Consider the following 19,103-nt stretch of genomic DNA (forward strand, 5'->3'; position numbering starts at 1 on the left):
AATTTCAGAAAGTTGGCCGGGTGCAGTGGCTCACACCTATAATCTCAGCACTTTAGGAGGCCAAGGTGGGTGGATCGCCTGAGGTCAGGAGTTTGAGATCCTCCTGGCCAACATGGTGAAACCCTGTCTCTACCAAAAATACAAAAATCAACCGGGCCTGGTGGCGAGTGCCTGTAATCCCAGCTACTTGGGAGGCTGAGGCGGGAGAATAGCTTGAACCCAGGAGGTGGAGGTTGCAGTGAGCCGAGATTGCGGGGCCACTGCACTCCAACCTGGGTGACAGAGCAAGACTCCATCTCAAAAAAAAAAAAAGAAAGAAAGAAATTTCAGAAAGTTGGATGGAACTGGGACTGTTGTGATAGACAGCATGTCCTAACTCAGGCCAGTGAAAGAAAAATGGGTGACCATTTGAAAGCCAGCATTCCAGCAAGGCAAACAGGATAATATCACACATTCTCCCACACCACATCCCAGTCACATCAGATTCTAACTCATCATTTTCAATATGTGCTTTTGCTTACGGTCTTGGCTATCTCCAACATAAATTTTTATTGTTGTTGTTTTGATGCTTTTAAATCTAAGCCTTAACTTCTCTTGGATATTTTTATGTTCCCCTGACAAAAACTGCTCTATAGTATGATTGAGGATACAAATCGTGTGTCTCCCAGGGTCAAGACACAGTGGCTTAAGACAGTGGGGTTGTCCTGAGGAGGTTGTGTAGCCAGAAGAAGCACTCTGGCCCTTAGCAGGCTTTCTGAACGACACTCTAAGACCAAGCCAAGACAACAGATGAGTTACAGCACATGGTTAAAACATTACTCACCTGCCCAAATACTTCAAAATTTGCAGCAGGGAAATGAACACACTATCTACTAGAGGTACCAAAGAACCCTTATTTGGGGTTCAAATAATTCAAGGCAGTTATTAACTTGCAGAATTTTCAAATACATCATGACCTCACAGAATTATTTCATGATGGTGTCTGTGTAATACAAAACACTTGGGCTAGTGACGGTTAAGATGTCTTATGTCTGGGAGGCTTTTTAAAAAGATATATGTCGAAGTAGGAATTTGTTATTGGCAATGTGGCCAATCCTGACTCTTCCCAAGTTTTGCTTCACTGGAATTAATTCAAGGACTCCAAGTGCCATGCGACCAGTTCATAATTTTCTTTAGACACAATTATAAATAATTGAGGAATTTGGTTCATCATTGAAAAATGAAGTCCAGGAACAAGCTAATTATACTTATTATTAAAATATGTAGAGTGTATTTTGCTCAAGATGAAGCCATAGGGAACACAATCAGCACATTCACATATTGTGTTTTTGGTTTGTTTCCTGGACCCCAGCCAATTGCTGGCTTCAGCAGGGCCATCTCCTTGACTGAGGACAGAAGTGCGGCACAGCATGGAAGGCTGAGCAAAGCACCAGATGCCTTCTGGAAATGCCAGTGTGACTTCAGGAAATAACAAAAATGGCCTCATATCCATGGATCCTAGTGAAGGCAGGAACATCACTGTCCCTAATCACATATATGAGAACAGAAGCACAGACAGAACAACCACTGGATTAAATTTACCGATCTGTGGCAGGTAGTTATTAAGCTCAACACTCTGCAAAACTGTGAGTGTGGTTTCTACAGTGATGTAAATCAGAGTTTGGACTTGGACTTCCTCAGAGAATGCAGTGCTGTACAATACTAGATCTGTGGGATATGAATAGGAGTTACATGAGAAAAATTCACGATCCATTAAGCTTGGAAAGTTTGAGGTTAGATAAAATCAAGTGAGTTTACTTACTATAAGTTCTCTCTCAGACTAATATGCTAATGCGCGTTGTGGTTCTCCAAGCAGATATTATGGTATGGTGTATTTATCAAAGGCACTTGACCGGAGAGGGGACTCCTTTGTTTAGAGAGCATCTCTTGGGGCCACCTTCCTCAGTGCATTTTGGGAAGTGCTGCCTAATTGAAATCAGCCTGTTTTGCAGCTGTCTCAATAGGAGTCCCAGCTGGGCCAAAGAAGCAGCCCAGCAGGAGCCTGAAATGCCCTTGCATTATTGAGTACTGCACTGATTTACTAAGTACTACATTGCCTATACTTATAGTACTGAGTACTAACTGCCCTGTGTCACTGAGTTCTGTGCTGTCCTACTGAGTACTACACTGTGTTACTGAGCACTCCACTGCCTTACTGAGCACTGCACTGTGTTACTGAGTATTGCACTGCCTTACTGAGTACTGTACTGCCTTGCTGAGTACTGTACTATATTACTGAGTACTGCACTGTTACTGAGTACTGCACTGCGTTACTGAGTATTGCACTGCCTTACTGAGTACTGTACTGTATTACTGAGTACTTCACTGTGTTACTGAGTACTGCACTGTATTACTGAGTATTGCACTGCCTTACTGAGTACTGCACTGTATTCCTGAGTACTGCACTGCCTTACTGAGTACTGTACTCCCTGAGTACTGCACTGCCTAACTGAGTACTGTATTGTATTACTGAGTACTTCACTGCCTTACTGAGTATTGTACTGTATTACTGAGTACTGCACTGTGTTACTGAGTACTGTACTGTGTTACTGAGTACTGCACTGCCTTACTGAGTACCGCACTGCCTGAGTACTGTATTGTGTTACTGAGTACTGCACTGCCTTACTGAGTACTGCACTGCTTTCCTAAATGCTGCACTGCCTGGCATTGAGTGAAACAGGTTCCACGGGAAAACAGAACAGGCTCAAACATTTTATACAGGTTTCCCCTGATCCATCCACAGCCTCACTGTGGGTAAATTTCATAAATTTCCTGATGAAACACAGACTCTCAGGGATCCTTTCTTCAGGTGCAATCATTGCCACAAAAGGAAAATTGAAAGGTGGCATACCACTGAGAGGCTGCTGTCTTACCAAAATATCTTTTGAAAGTTGCGTATTAATTTTTCTAAGATAATATTAGATCACAGGAGAAGTAAGGTGAAAAGCTGTTAATTCCAGACTCTGAGGTTAATTAGCTCTCTTAGATTGTGCACCTGTAGGAATGTGTAACAGGTATGATGACAGAGTGTTATGCTTGGTTTCCTTTTTATAGAATCTTGAATCAGGAAATATTTTAGTCGCAGCAGAAGACAAATGCTACAGGGAAAAGAGACATTTTTCCAGAATTCACCCCAACTTCTCTCTAATGGGGGCTGAGATGAAAATATTCTCAAATCCTGTGCAAGCCATTCCCATGAATGACATGGAAGAGAAATTTTTGAGTGACATTTGGAAGGAAATTCAGCAAATCCGTCTCTCTCTCCATATTCCAATTTGCAGACTCCTCAGACTCATGAGAATGAACATGAGCCACCTTTCCACTGAAAGACCTCAAGGCTCTGTATCTCCATAATTAACTCAGGCACATTAGTTATGCAGGGGGAGGGGATAGCAGCCCCCCAGGTCCAAACTGTTGACATGGTGGCCCACCTCCCTCCCCCATCCCGTCTCTCCTCAGGCTTGTGCTTCCCGGACACCAGCTGTCATGCAGGAAGCTGCGGCTTCTCTTTCCCCCGCCTCCTTTGCCGGCTGGAGCTGCAGGATCATGGCCTGCAGAGTTTCCTTCACCATCTGGAGCTCCCTCTTGAGAGACTGTGGGCACGTTGTTAAGGAGCACATTCGAAGGTGATGGTGGCCCTCTGCAGCCTCCAAGGGATCGAAGAGCACGTGAGCCTACTGGAAGCAGATGGGCACTGCCACCTAATTGCAGTTTCAAGTTCTTTCAAATTGTATGAATTAAATATTAATATAAATTTTATACTTTTTCTTTTAAGAATGACTGCAATTTCTACAATGCCTGAGGTATTGACTATCTCAAGTCAGGTCTTAAAAAGGAAATGGAAGAGTCAGCTCTTAGCCGAGACAGATGGCCAACTTAGATGCTCAATGATATGCAGTTGGCGTGACCATAACTCCGGCTAAACCCCAAGTTGGGGCGGGGCAACTGTCAGATGCAAATACTCTTGACAGTGGAAAGGGCAGAATGCTTGAAATCAAAATCTCCTCGAGAAATACAGGATTTGGGGTCACCATAAGTCGGGAGAGGCATTCTGGACCAGACTCAGTTATTAACACGGTCTCTGTTCACCATTAACCAGTCTTGTCACCCTATGCAAACCGTTTAAAGCCTTAGTTTTCTCTTGAGATGATGACTTTGAAACCCCTCCAGGTCTAACCTGCTGTTACCTGTTAGTATATTCCCAGGGACTAGGAAGGGCACTCAAGACTAGATAGAGTCCATCAAAGGGCAGAGAGTTTGCCTTTTCCGGTTTGGTTGGTTGGTTCTTTTTTTTTCTTAAGCTGTTGGGCTCTTCGTTTTCTAACCTATAAAGTTATTTCTCATATGGAGGAAACAATCAAAGAGAACTTAGCAAACAGTAATAGATAAGGCTGTAGTTCTCTTAAGAAACGGGTTCTCGTCTGGGTGTTCAAGCAGGGGAATGTTTAACCAACAGTGGTTTTTCTGTCCATACATCATCCAGTTCATCCTTTCCCTTTTTACTTGTAGTCAGAACAACTCTAAGGCAAATGCAGGGTGAGAGTTGGGTTTAACAAGCAAACTGATCCATTTTCATCCAACAGGGACCAAGGGGGAAAGTAGAAATATGCTGACACCACCTAAATATGCTGAAGTCATCACATGAAGCCAGACCACTCCAATAGTACTAGATCAGACACGGAGGGAATGGAGAGCTTTGGGAGAGGGAGTCTGACTGTTTATACACCACCTACACTACCATGTGGTTCTCCCAAAGTGCAACGTCAATGCAACGACAAGAGAAAAAGACACCCTTACAAACCACTGTGGAAAGCGTTCCCTTTCTTTTTCTTTTTTTTTTTTCTTTTTTCTTTTTTCTTTTTTGAGACAGAGTTTTGCACTTGTAGCCCAGGCTGGAGTGCAATGGTGTGATCTCGGCTCACTGCAACCTCTGTCTCCGGGGTTCAAGTGATTCTCCTGCCTCAGCCTCCCAAGTAGCTGCGATTATAGATGTGTGCCACCATGCTAATTTTTGTATTTTTAGTAGAAATGGGGTTTCACCAGGTTGACCACGCTGGTCTCGAATCCCTGACTTCAGGCAATCTGCCTGCCTCGGCTTCCCAAAGTGCTGGGATTACAGGCGTGAGCCACCACGCCCGGCCTCCTTTCTTTTTTCAACAAGGAACTTCAGAGGATCCTGGGAATTATGCAAATGTATCTCTTCTAAGCAAATGTGCAGAACCACCCTGAAAAGTTCTGGCAGTTTTTCACCTTCTTGAAGCTTCACCAGACTCTATCATTTGTGTAATTTACATGGATTTACTACTAGGGTTCTCTCCTTGCACATGAACTTGAGGAAAATGGGAGGTGGGTAGGAGAGGGCCCAAGGGAGGAAAGAATCCAATATTTGCCTTTCTTTTTCTTTCTTTCTTTTTTTTTTTTTAAAGAGGCTTTGGTTGCTTCCATTTCTTGCATAGCTCTGCTAATCTTTAGTGAAAACATATACGACTTCATACAAGCAAAAGCGTAAGTGGTCCCAGACTGAATACCAAACTGGAATTTAATCACAAAGTTATGCTGCATCTATGAAGAGCAGGCACGGAGCTTAAGCAGTTTATGAATCCTGACAAACTCCTGAGATTTAATTACCTTTGACATGTAGCCTGGGACTACATGCCACTATTTGTAATGTGCTAAATGATGACAAAGGTTTTTAGAGAGAGAACGTGGATCAAAATATGACGTTTCTTTAAAAACTCATAAAACTTCTGGCACTGGCAGAACACACGGAAAAGGTTAAAAGTAAGGAGTGAGAAGTTTCAAAAGCAAAAGACGAAGTTAGTCTATGACCAAATTAACACATCAGCCCCTCATACAACAACCACTAACACAGATAGGTGTCAGAAAACCAGCATTTGAGGAGGTAACGCCCTAGCTATGGTGAGCTCGGCAAATCATTGAATGCTTAATTATTCTACTTGTAAAATACTGAATCTGGTACCTTCCTCACAGGGTTAGGGTTCAAAGAAATATTTTTTCCTTGTGAGAGTATAGTGTCTTTTGTGAGTCGTCATGAGATTTAAAGTTTATTTCTTAATATAACAGATGTAACAAATACCTTAGGCTCTGTCAAAGCAGGGCTGGACATCAGAAATCCTAGAAACCTCATTTAATGAGCCTGTGGGGATAATAATCATTAAAATAATAATTAAAATCATATTTTATTTGCAAAGTACTTCTCTCTAACCAACCTGCCTCTATGATCCCTTACAAAGTGTGAGTTACAAAGCATTTTGGATGTACTGAAATGGAAGAGTGCCCAGGGAAAAATGCACAATGGGGTGGGGGAAAGCACATTCTAGAATAATTTGTATGGAATGATCCTAATTTTGTAAACAAAGACTATTGAGATAAGCCATTTATAGGTCTAGAAAAGGGCTTCAGGAGGACAAAGTAGTGATCTCCAGGTAGAGGCACTGGGAGGGAAACAGCTTTTTTATTTTCCATACTTCTGTGATATTCACAATGGAAATGCATTGCTTTCATATTTAAATCAATATGTTTATAAAATAAACCACTGGAAACATTTCCCTGTGAAGCAGTTGGGAAAAATGAAAGTGCAGAGAGAGATCCTCATTCTTTCTTTCATTCATTCAAACATTCAAATGTTTCCTGAGTTTCTACTGTGTGTTAACAAATATTATGGACACAGCAGTACAGGAGTGAATCAGTTACTGCTATCATGGATGGCATAAATACCTACGAGAGCAGCAGAAAGTAAACAGGCGCCATGTTGATAGTATGTCCAGCTGTGCTGTGTTCACAGTGAGATGGGAGGAGCTGTGGGAGGACCTGGAGCAGAGGGGTGACATTGTCAGTTTGGCTGCTGTACTGAAAACGGATTAAAGTGGGTAAGGGCAGAAGCAGAGAGTGACCAGTTAGGAGACCACTGCAATCGTTCAAGCAAGAAACAATCATGGCTTGACCAGGGTAGTGGCAGTGGAGGTAGGAAAGGTGGCTAGATTCTGGATGTGTTTTGCAGATACAATCAAGAGCATATGGTGACAGACTGGATGTGGGACATGGAAAATGGAAAAGCCATCAAGAAGGACTCCCTGATTTTTTATCTGAGCAAATAATTAGAAAAACACAAAACACATCTGTATTTTATTAAGAAGGAGAGGACTAGGAATGAGCGTTTGGTGTTTTTGGTAGAGGAGGGAAGGAATTGGATTTTAGACAGGATAAGTTGGACAAGCTTATCAGCCAAGAGAAGATGCTAAGTAGAAAATAGATAAAAGTCTGGCATTCATATTTAACCATATATTTTTAAAAAATATTTTGCAACATTTTCTCACTGACTTACAGAAAAATAAGCTATCTCATTTGATACATCTAAGCAAGATCTTAAGGCTAAGTAGTAGCTATAATCAGATTTTCTGATCACTAATCCAATAAGCTCACAGTTGAAGCCCATTGAGACACTTGACCTTGACCTTAATTTTTGTCAAATAACTGAAAAACAATTGGAATTTTAGGCAAATTGAAATTTTAGGCAAACTCCAAAACTATTGAAATTTTAGGCAAATCCCAAAACTAGAATAGAGGTGCTAACTGCACCTAACTGCAAGAATAGGCCTCAAAAAAGCAGAATAATTCTTATGAGGCCTGTGCCTTAGGGACCTGACTTGCTAAGTATCTTCCCCCCATAACAGATATGTCACCAAGTACCTGTGGTATCTAAGGAAATTAGCAGATTCTTTATAACAACGTCACAGGGATGAACATCCTAACATCTTTAAAACACCTTTGGAACCCAAGCCCATTCTTTACCTCCCTGGAATAGACTATCCACATGGCAGGTAAGTATGTAACTTGTTAAAAATGTCTGCGTTTGCAATTAGCAAAGGAGTAAGACAGCAGGACACCTGCATTCAGGAATAGATGATAAGGCAATATTGTGATTTGGGGCACCATTTGCAAAAGATTCTGGAATTCTTTAGCTGGAGTCTTCTGTTTTTATAAGAAAACAATTGAGTGTCTTACTGTCAATGAAATGTCCAAGTGAGCATTTCAATGGCTTAGTCAAATTTCGGTCTTTGGTTCATCTGACCTAGTTTGATTCAAAAAGAAAAAATAGTACAAGTTGAGCATCCCAAATCCCCAAATCCAAAATTTGAAATGCTCCAAAATCCAAAACCTTCTGGGCACTGACGTGATGTTCAAAGGAAATGCTCATTGGAACATTTCAGATTTTGGATTTTTGGATTTGGTGTGCTCAACTAGTAAGTATAATGCAAATATTCCACCATCTGAAAAAATCAGAACTTCAAAACACTTCTAGTCCCAAGCATTTCAGATAAGGGACCCGCTTATCCTTTGAAAGTGCTGCTCCTATGCTACATTATTTCTTCTTACCGCCATTCCTTCCTGGGTAGCCACTACAGCCCATAGTGCTGGAGAATTCATCTTTTAAGAGAAAAGAGGAAAACCTTGACTATACCCAAGACTTGATTCAAAGAATTTGATACTTGTACACGGAAACTCTGTGTTGCCTATCTTGTGCCAAGCCCACCTCGTGCTTAGCCAGAAGCAGGACAGCCCTGTGTCTATACCCTTGCCCTCCCCCACTCACTGTGGGGCTCCAACTCTTCCTTGTCCCGCTTCAAAGCCAAGTGAGAGCCTAAGGAAAGAACTGTGACTACTGTATCTGCATCAGCCCATTACTCACAAAGCTTTAGATACTGCCATCTTAGGCTCTGAGTTTTCTTTCTTTTCTTTCTTTTCCTTTCTTTCTTTCCTTTCCTTCTTTTCTTCCCTTTTTCTCCCTTCCCTTCTTTCCCTTTTCCCTTCCCTTCCCTTCTCCTTTCCCTTGTCTCTTCTCCCTTCCCGTCCTTCTCCTTCCCCTCTCCCTTCCCTCCCCTTTTCTTTCCTCTTTTCCTTTTCCTTTCCTTTCCCCTCTTTCCCTCCCTCCCTCCCTTCTCTCTCTCTTTCTTCTTTCTTTTTCTTCCTTTCTTTTCTTTCTTCTTTCTTTTTCTTTCTTTCTTTCTCCTTCCTTCCTTCCCTCCTTCCCTCCCTCCCTCCCTCTCTCCCTCCCTCCCTCCCTTCATTCCTTCCTTCCTTCCTTCCTTCCTTCTTTCCTGTTCTTTCTCTCTCTCTCTCTCCCTCTTCTCTCCTTCTTTCCTTCCTTCCTTCCCACCCTCCTTCTTTGGCAGTGTCTTACTTTGTTGCTCAGGGTGGAGTGTAGTGGTGTGCAATCTCAGCTCACTGCGACCTCCACCTCCTGGGTTCAAGTAATTTTCATGCCTCTGGAGTAGCTGGGACTACAGGTGCACATCATTACGTCCAGTTAATTTTTGTATTTTTAATAGAGATAGGGTTTTGCCATGTTGCCTAGGCTGGTCTCGAACTCCTGGTCTCAAGCAATCCACCCATCTCAGCCTCCCAAAGTGCTGGGATTAAGGTGTAAACCACCACACCCGGCCAGGCTCTGGATTTTTTTTATCTATAAACTACGTGAGTGGAGCTCCATGATCCACATGATCCCTCTTCCAGCCCCTCAGCTCTAGAAGTGGAAAACATCTCCAAGGAGGCAGGACAATTTCCCATAATTCCTGTTACCTTTGTCTGTTCAAGCTAAAAATTTGAAAGTTGAACTAAAACAGGGTCCTACAGAGCTGTGGTGTTTGCGCACAAGCCTGGATGTATTTAGAGCATGCCATCGAGCACCACCAAAACTAATCAATTGGGCACCATGCACTCCAAATAAGCAGAGAAATAGAATTCCACAAGGGCTTCCCAGACATGAATGTAAATACAACCGCAAATAGAACCAGAGTGTCTCTACCTCGTCTATGACTGAGGGGCAGGCAGAGCTGCCCTGAGGGCTTTGAAATATGCCAAAAAGGTACATATCACAAGTGTACTTCTTTTCCTTTGAAAGTGTGTCGTAGAAATTGAAGGAGGAAGAAAATGAGAAAATTCCTGCTTAAAAATCCACCTTAATTTGGAAGGTTTTTGGTTGCAACATTTTGAGCATGGAGGAGACATCACACACAATCAAAATGTTTTTCAAAACATAACTGCTAATTAGGACCCCAGATGACTGTGAAAATGCACTAGAAATTCACGCTAAGGCTCCTGGAAGTCCCAGCTTGACTGGCTGTGAAGTCACACCTCCTGTCCCCTTCTCAGGCACTAGGCGTAGCCACCTCTCCACCGCCAGCTCTCCCAATTAATGGTGCAGACTGTTTTCAGACACTCGCTGCCCCAGTAGCTGATGGGTTTGTGTTGTTATTTGGTCATGCTACATGTAATTTGGTGAGCCTGTCAGGACGATGAAGAGGCAGGGGCTGTTTCCTCTCCCTCCTTGGATTTGTCAATCAGTGTCTTCTTGATAAAAGTAGGAGACGCCCAGTAGGCTGCCCATAACACAGATATTAAATCAGGAGGCCACAAGGACTTATTTGGAAACTCAGTCCCACTGCCCACCCCTAGCCTCTGTTGATGCCACACTAATAGTCCTTATGCACACATATGGTTTATGCAAAAACTAAGTGTTTTCCACACAAAGAATAAACATCCATGGTAGCATCTGTGGCTTGAGTCTTTCAGACGTGGACGTCCAATGTGGGCTTACATTAATCACATTCCAATGTGGACTTAGATTAATTGGGTACCCTCTACCTCACATGCACAGCAGGCTCTGGCAGCATGCTTAATGGAATCAAACAAAATACCGCACTCACTGTGCAATCCTTCTGTATCGTTGACAACAAGCTGTTTCTTTCAGCCACACTCAGCATTGTATCTTTGATCAAACATGGAAATATAAACCAGTCAGAGTTTGGCTGTAGGATTCTGGCAGCCTCTCTGAATCTCTAGAGAAGCTCTAATTTGAAACAACGGCTTTTGTTTGTGTAGGGGAGCCTCCGTAGAGCCTTGTAAACATGTCTTTCTATCTTAGGGTGTAATGTTCCACTCAAATTTAAGTGCCTCTTTGTATGAATTCAAAGACACCTTCCGTGTATTTATTCTCAATCAGTGACAGAACAAAAGACTGGAATTTGAAGAAAAGTCTGGATTGAAATCCATATCGTGGTGTAGATTTTATTGGAGGGAGGGAGAGAGCTGACTTCAGTACCCAAACCAGTGCTTCTCTGCTTATCACAGCAGAGATCAGCGAAATTCTCAAAAAACATAACATCAGTAAAATACTTTTATTATAGCTTAAAATTTTAAAGTAATTGTGTGTTCCATGGAACAGACCTGTCCATTTACGTATAGGCAATAGCTGCTTTCTGATGGGCCAAATAGGACCATGGGGCTTGTGGCTGGAAAGTTCTGCTACTCGTCAGAAATGACCTTGTGCCAGCCAAGTCGTTCTTATTTTTCGACTGTCAAGTCTTGTTTTTTTCGACTGTCAAGTAGGGATAATAATCCCTATCTATTTATAGACATTTTATTAGAATTAAATGACTTTTCATCTAAGCTATTGTGGAGCTACTGATTGATTCCTTTAAGCGTTTATTACAAAATAGTTGAATCAATGTACCTTGAAACTTTTTGTGCATAAATGGGATATTCTTGGAGCTTGTGACTAATTTACTGTGAGACAAATGGACTTGGATAACACTTTTCTACCTAAAATCATGTACTTACCCATGGCTACATTAAACGTACATTGTGAATATGGCCTTATTGAACCCCCATAAAAACCTTAGAGGTGTATGTTATCCTGACGTTACAGATGGGAACCCTAATGCTTAAAGAGGCATTATCACTTATCCATGATCCCACTGCTACTAAATCTGGCTTGGATCAGCTGTGGAAAAACTAAAAGGATCTTGTTTAAACACTGCTTAACCCCTTTTATTCTCAGGGGTCTTTGCTAGAGCTGCCTCCCAGCTCTAGTAAAAATACGATCCAATTCTCCAGAATCAAACTAACCTTTTAGAAAATTTCACAAGAGACCAGCACAGAACCCTGATTGCAGCCCTCAGAACTGCTACCTGAAGACAGAGGTACCTCCTACTCAGGAACTGCCCATTTGCTGGGCTGGGGAACGGGAACTCCTTCATATCCATGGACTCTCTGCAGTGGGTTGCTCCTCTGTGCCCCATCATCTGCCCATTTGCTGGGAGCCATACCACCTTAGACGTGCTCAAAGATTTGTGACCCCATGAACATGGAATAAATAAAAACGCCATCCTTATTCTATGTTTCTATGTTTCTTTGGGAAACTTTCTGATAATAGCTTAAATACAAGATTCTTAAGAGGCAGGAAATTATGAAGCACAGAATATCTGCTTTTCAAAATTTACCTAAAGCAATGTGAAAATCGTTGCTGATTAAGTTGAATAAATTTTCTGCTCAGCTTAATAAACAAGGTCAAAAATATAAAGTTATAGCAAGGAAGGAAGCATAGCATTGGATCTATCATTAAATCGCAGATCTGAGTATTTGTGACTAAGATTAGTCCTTGGCCATTCAAAGCTACTTACACACACACACACACACACACACACAGCCCATAAAGTATGGTAAAAACTGGAATTCTAAAAAGTAAGACAGCAATGACAAGCAAAGACCAAAATAGCTAAATTTCCCACAAACGCATCTAATAAAAGACATTCTACTGAATAGAAAGATGAATAGGGAAGTGTTTTTGGCTACAGAAGTGTCAACTTGTGATTAAATAAACTGAAAGGATATAGGGCTGCATATCCCTTCACCCACTGTGTACCCATTCGTTTGCTCTCAGCAGAACTAACCAGTGACAAACTGTGTCCACAGATCAACATAGAATGGAGTGCTTCATACGGATGCATACCCAAGCCAGTATGTTCTCAAGCCATCTTGCTCATTAGCAGCTAGTTTTGAGGAAGGTGTTTATAGGTTAACAGCAAGGATGTTAAGTCTGGTGCAAGAAATTCTATCACTGGCAACCAGAAAGGACTAAATTCAGTTCAACCATGTGTACATGGTTAGAAGTTGAAAGGAAATAATCCAAAGTCCTGTTTGTTTTGTTACTCTACTGCCCATTACTAGGTAGAGTTGCTAGATAAAGAAACTCAGAGGTGGATTTAGGACACTTGGTATTGAAAAAGCTCATAGGAAAATGAGCCAGTCAACTGTTTTCTTCCACCAGGGCCACACAGAGCCAGCTTTACACCCACTGGAAACTGCATTTTGCTTTGGCTTCCTTGTGTGCATGTCTGAACTTAATTGTTAGTGGTTGGGTTTAGCAATTAAAAATATTGAATTGCAGCTGGATGTGGTGGCTCAAGCCTGTAATCCCAGCACTTTGAGGGCCAAGGCAGGTGGATGACTTGAGGTCAGGAGTTCTAGATCAGCCTGGCAAACATGGTGAAACCCCGTCTCCACTAAAAATACAAAAAAATTAGCTGGGCATGCTGGCGGGCACCTGTAATCCCAGCTACTCAGGAGGCTGAGGCAGGAGAATTGCTTGAACCCAGGAGGTGGAGGTTGCAGTGAGCTGAGATCACACCATTGCACTCCAGCCTGGGCATCAAAAGTGAGACTCCATCCCAAAAAAAAAAGAAAAGAAAAAAAATACTGAATTGCTTACCGAAAACTAGAGAGGAAATGTTTCATATCTGATAATCTCAGAGATCTGAGGTGCTTTGCACTATACATAACAGCAGCATCTATTTGTTGCCATCTTCTGAGGCATAACTACCTTTTAAAGACTTTCTTCTATAAAATAACTTTGTCTTGCTTAATCTGCAAGATGAAAAGGATATGAATGAGATCTTCATCGTGACTGTGGATTGCTGTGTGAAGTTGATCTTCCAAGTACAATAGCTTCTTGCCTATGTCTTCACACTTTTCTCCAAGTTCTGCAGAAAGGATGTAAGATTCCTGGCGAGAGGGGTGGGGGAAACAAGATCACTGGTTAGAGCCGTGAACACAGACCGTACACAAAGGGAAGCTTCCTGGAAAGAGCTCTCCCAGTTTCTGCACCTCAGTCAGAATTGTGCTAGGGCCTGTGTCTCCCCCGGGGATCAAACTTGAGAAGCTGTGAACGGATTTCAAGTTATGACCAAAGAATGAGATTTGTCTACATAGTTCCACAGCCTACCTCCCTTGTCTGGTCATTTCAAAGTGCTACTTCCAGTATGTCAAGTCCCAAAGTGGATTTATCAAACAGAAACTCTGAATCTTCCAGCTGTATCAATGGGCAAATTCAAAATTTAATAGGGATTCTAAAAAAAGTGGGGAGGGGGTCATAGCAGCAACTGGGCTAACCTGTAAGGACAAAGGGAATATTCCTTTAAGGACACAGGAATTGACTAGGGCACTGAACATTTGTTTACACACTGACCACAGTCCCTGAATGCTAGAATATAAGTGCCATGAGGTGTATATTGCACATACAGCTGCGGCTACCACCACCATATATGGGAGCTTAAGCCCCATAAGAGCAGGATGATGATGTCTTGCTTGTTGCTGGTCCTAGAGTCCCTGGCATAGTATCTGGCACATGACAGGCAGGTAGTATTGATTGATTTAATGAATGAACAGTTGAGTCTTAGAGCTCCTTCCTTCTCTCACGTTTTCCCTTCAAACTTATTTCTATGAGCCAGAAAAGGGCCTTCTTTATGTTACTTTCCTGCACAAAACCACCACAGAGCAGAGTCTAAACTCTGCCTTCATATGACCCGGCACAAAGCCCATGGTTCAGCTGTATCCCCTCTACTCTCCTAAAGGCAAGCTAAGCTTTGCCAGCCAGTCTAACCTGGTTGCCTTCTCTCATGCTGTTCTTTTTGCCCATGCATTCTTCCCCATTCTTCTCTGAAACCCAACCTTTCCTTCAAAGGCCCCAAATAATAATTTCACCTTGTAGGGCAATCATTCTGATAAGTGCTGTGTCCACTCAAGTGAGGTAAGTTCCCTGTGGATAAGGGCCATGGGTTCATCATTCATCCCAGGGCCCCAAGTTCAAAGCTGGGCATGTAGAAGGCCACAGACTTGTAAAGGAAAACAATAAACAAGGTTAAGAAAATGAGAACAGAAGATAGAGATTCTTAGAATAAAGCAGGGGGAGAAGCAAGAAATGAGCTCAGAATTAAAACTTAAATGTAAAGGTAATATTTCCTCAACTAAGAGTGAAAAGCTTAGAAGATACACTAAAAAATTTTTGCAGGTCAGATGCAGTGGCTCGTAGCTGTAATCCCCGTACTTTGGGAGGCTGAGGTGGGTGAATCATAAAGTCAGGAGTTCGAGACCAGCCTGGCCAACATGGTGAAACCCCATCTCTACTAAAAATACAAAAATTAGCTGGGCATGGTGGTGGGTGCCTGTAATCCCAGCTACTCAAGGGGCTGAAGCAGAAGAATCGCTTGACCCCAGGAGGCGGAGATTGCAGTGAGCCGAGATCACAACACTGCACTCCAGCCTGCGCAATAGAGCAAGATTCCGTCTCAAAAAAAAAAAAAAAAAAAAAAAAGCCTAAGGTAAACGATTAAGATATGTATTCAGCTTAAACTACAAGGTTACTACAAAAGCTACAGTGAATACCACACAATAATATCAAAATGCCCAGGTGTGCGATAATAGTCCCGTTAAAAGGTCTTTGGAGATGATGCGTTATATAATATTATAATCAGGATACACAAATAACAACTAAATTCAGGTATATAATTTGACTTTTGCTATATTAGCTTTAAAATTTACATGCCAATGGCCAACTACATTAGAATAAAATAGTGCTAATGGGAACTGCAAATAACTATTGTAAATACTGGAGAAGTCTAGTATATTGAAGAATGAGCTACAAGCTACAGAATGAGCTATACACATTTACTGCAAGTAAGTGTATATAGAAAAGAAATCTAGTGGCAATAACATACAATTGTGGGGACATATGGACACAATTAAAGGAACTTTAATGTGAAGCACCCAGGAAGGCTTACTTGAAATTGACCATAACAGTGGTGAGAACAGAGCAAATATATAAAAATCACAGATACATATATATATGTATATATTTTTTTCTGATCCCAAAATAAAATTATCAGTCAAAGATGTGAAATTGAGGGTGGAAGATTACATGGAAGTGTAGGAACTGGATAATGAGTAACACCGTCATCACACATGAAATAAATGAGACACTAAGAAAAAGAACATCTGGGAAAAAATGATTGACAGTCATGAAACCACAAATCATACAGGAAGGAGAAAAATACACTGTTAGCAGGAAAATACATATGACTGAAAACACACTTAAAGAGAGAAAAAGCATAGACTCAGAACAGAAAACCAAGGAATTTAAAACACCCTTAAATGAAATCAAATGACTCAATCTTCATCTTACGGCTACAACAAATATGAAATCAAAGCTAAATTAAACAAATTTAAAATACAGTTTTACATTTCTCCCCCAAACATATAATTCCTGCTTGTTTGCCTTTTTAAATTATGTGCAGATTGATAGTAATGGCATAAATTTTGGAAAGCAATTTCAGACCACATAACAAGCATTTTAAATTGTTCATATCTTAGGACCCAATAATTTCCCTTCCTGGAATCTATCAAAAAGAAATAATTTGTTCATTTAAATTGAAATAACTTTTATTAAGCCCTTGTAATAAGCATGGAAGAATGCCTATCACATATATGTCAAATAGAAATAAAAGATTTTTCATGCAAAAATGATGGCATTAAAAGTATGGGAAAGAGGAAATAACTGTCCAACAATAAAGGGAATAGTTAAAATAAGTTCTGGTATATTAGATTTGAATTTAGCCACTAAAGTCATTTTTAATAAAAGAGCATTTAATGATGATGAAATAACTCAAATAGGCAAAGCATTAAAATATTTATAATTATTATTTTGTGGGGCAGTATTACAGGAAATTTTTATTTTCTTCTTTATACTTGCCTGAACCTTTAACATTTCTAAAATTTGGAAAAAAGTTACCAAAAACCCTAATTCGAACCATAACGAAAAAGGAAGAAATTTACCTGAATTTTTTTTTAGTTTTTTAGAGATTAAAAAACAAAGAATATAGCATAAGGGAACAATTCACAGAACTCAAGTCACCTTGTTAGCTAACAGAAGATCTGACTGGCATTCTTTTGTGGGGCTGGTTTTCCAAGGCAGTTACAGGATCTCTCTCAGGCTTGTGCAGCAGCCACTACTTGTTGGTCTGACAGCTTGTGATTCTGAACTGAGAGGATATTGAATGTGAACCAGGTGGATATGACTTAAGAGATGTATTACTTTACTATAAGGCTCTCACTTGAAATCTTGGGAATAGAATTAGTTTAGACCTAAACTGACAATTGACAGCTGATGAGAGAGTAGATTAATATGTTTCTATCAATCTGATGAAAAATTCTGTTCTGTCCAAAGAAATCTGTCTGTCCAGAGAGAGCAGTGTGGGATCAGAACTATGGGTATCGGCTGGGTGTGGTGGCTCATGCTTGTAATCCCAGCACTTTGGGAGGCCGAGGCAGGCGGATCACAAGGTCAAGAGAGACCATCCTGGCCAACACGGTGAAACCCTGTCTCTGCTAATAATACAAAAATTAGCTGGGTGTGGTGGCTCACACCTGTAGTCCCGGCTACTCAGAAGGCTGAGGTAGGAAAATTGCTTCAACCCAGGAGGCGGAGGTTGCAGTGAGCCAAGATCGCACCACTGCACTCTGGCCTAGCAACAGAGGAGACTCCACCTCAAAAAAAAAAAAAAAAAAAAAAAAGAAAGAAAGAAAGAAAAAAAGAACCATGGGTATCAGCTGTGCAAAGTTACCCAGGTCCTGCCTACTAGCCCATAAATCAGGGACTAGGCAAAACTTCCTTGGCCATTTCCATACCATGCCCAGGTATGGCAGTGTAGCTGTGGTCATAGCAACACACTTTTCTGGAACATTGCCTCTCCACCATCAAGAAACAGAGTTTATTACTTCTCCTATTAAACCTGGATGGCCCTTGAAATTCCTTCAATGTATAGAACATAGTGAAGGTGACACTGCCTGACTTGCAAAGTCAGGTCATAAAAGGTGACATGTCTTTTTAGATCACCCACCCTGGAACCCAGCCTCCATGTTGTGAGGAAGCCCAAGCTATGGACGGGCTGTTTATAGACATCTGGATGAGAGCCTCAGCTAAAGCCCTAGTCAACAGCCAGACTTGGGAAGGACCGAACCTTCAGATGGTCCCAGCCCCTGTCTTCAAGTCATTCAGCTAACACCCAGACATTGTGGAGCAGAGACACCCTCCTCACTGTGCCCCACCCCAACTTCTGATCTACAGATCCACAAATATCCTAAATAGTTCCTTTAAATCACTAAGTTTGTGGTGATTTTGATGCAGCCATAGTAGCTAAAACAGTGGGCTTACATGGGTTGTCCCTACACAGAACCTCACATGAGTAGATAAAACTATTGCAAAATGCTAGCAAGAAGTGCATCTCCACTGGTACCTAGTTAGGGAGCTAACTGACGAGACTTTTGGAGCTCACTAAAGTGCTAATACCTCTCAGGGAGGGGAGCTCCTACCCACGCAGGGCACTATGGCCATGAGGCTGGGAAGTGCAACAAAGACATTACGAGTGGCCACCGCCACTGGTCAGTGATCCCAGATCCCTGGCTCCTAGTTTAATACGTAAGTTATTGAACAGTACAGGCACATTTTCTGAGGGGTGTGTGTGTGTGTGTGTGTGTGTGTATGCACCAAGTATAGTCAAAATTTCCTAGAAAATTCCTCAGGAAGATATACCACAGTAAGTCCAACATATCTGATTACAACCCACAGGGCCTCACTTTCTTCCAGCTTTAGGAGAAGTGGCTCTTTCTTCAGTGGACACTTAGCAGAGCAAGGTGCTCACATCATGAGAGGCAGAAAGGTAAGAAACATACAGATTCCTGTCTCCTGGGCCCTCACACTGGCCTTGGGACACACCCACTGCCTAGACTGAAGGACAACATTGCTGTCTATTTAAATAATCATGTCCTCCTGGTACGTGATGTTTATATGTTACGGTCACACAAGACGGCATAGTCTCTGCAGGAAGCATCGAGCGTATTACACCACTTCTAGTTTTTCCCCTGCTTTGAAA

General features: G+C 41.6%; 1 protein-coding gene and 1 long non-coding RNA gene across 4 annotated transcripts in view; both read right to left on the minus strand.

Moving 5' to 3' along the window:
• Positions 1-1,166: 1,166 nt before the first annotated feature.
• The window catches only part of DISC1 (DISC1 scaffold protein), a 401,778-nt gene continuing 383,841 nt past the window's right edge, over positions 1,167-19,103 (minus strand). Inside the window, exons 12-13 of one of the 3 annotated variants that reach the window (XM_065546177.1) lie at positions 13,784-13,902; positions 1,167-3,633 (exon numbers count right to left, since the gene is read on the minus strand). In XM_065546177.1, the coding sequence (XP_065402249.1) occupies positions 3,495-3,633; positions 13,784-13,902 (258 nt within the window). In that variant the 3' untranslated portion in view covers positions 1,167-3,494. Of the gene's footprint in view, positions 3,634-13,601; positions 13,903-19,103 lie in introns of those variants that run through there. The other 2 variants (XM_073996732.1, XM_065546249.1) reach the window with 2 other exon arrangements.
• Positions 6,138-6,912, minus strand: LOC141407280 (uncharacterized). The gene is made up of 2 exons (XR_012415756.1): positions 6,782-6,912; positions 6,138-6,196 (listed from the first exon to the last, which is right to left on the minus strand). It is a non-coding gene; the product is annotated as an uncharacterized lncRNA (long non-coding RNA).

Source organism: Macaca fascicularis, chromosome 1 (assembly GCF_037993035.2).
Source record: "Macaca fascicularis isolate 582-1 chromosome 1, T2T-MFA8v1.1".
Classification (NCBI taxonomy): domain Eukaryota; kingdom Metazoa; phylum Chordata; class Mammalia; order Primates; family Cercopithecidae; genus Macaca; species Macaca fascicularis.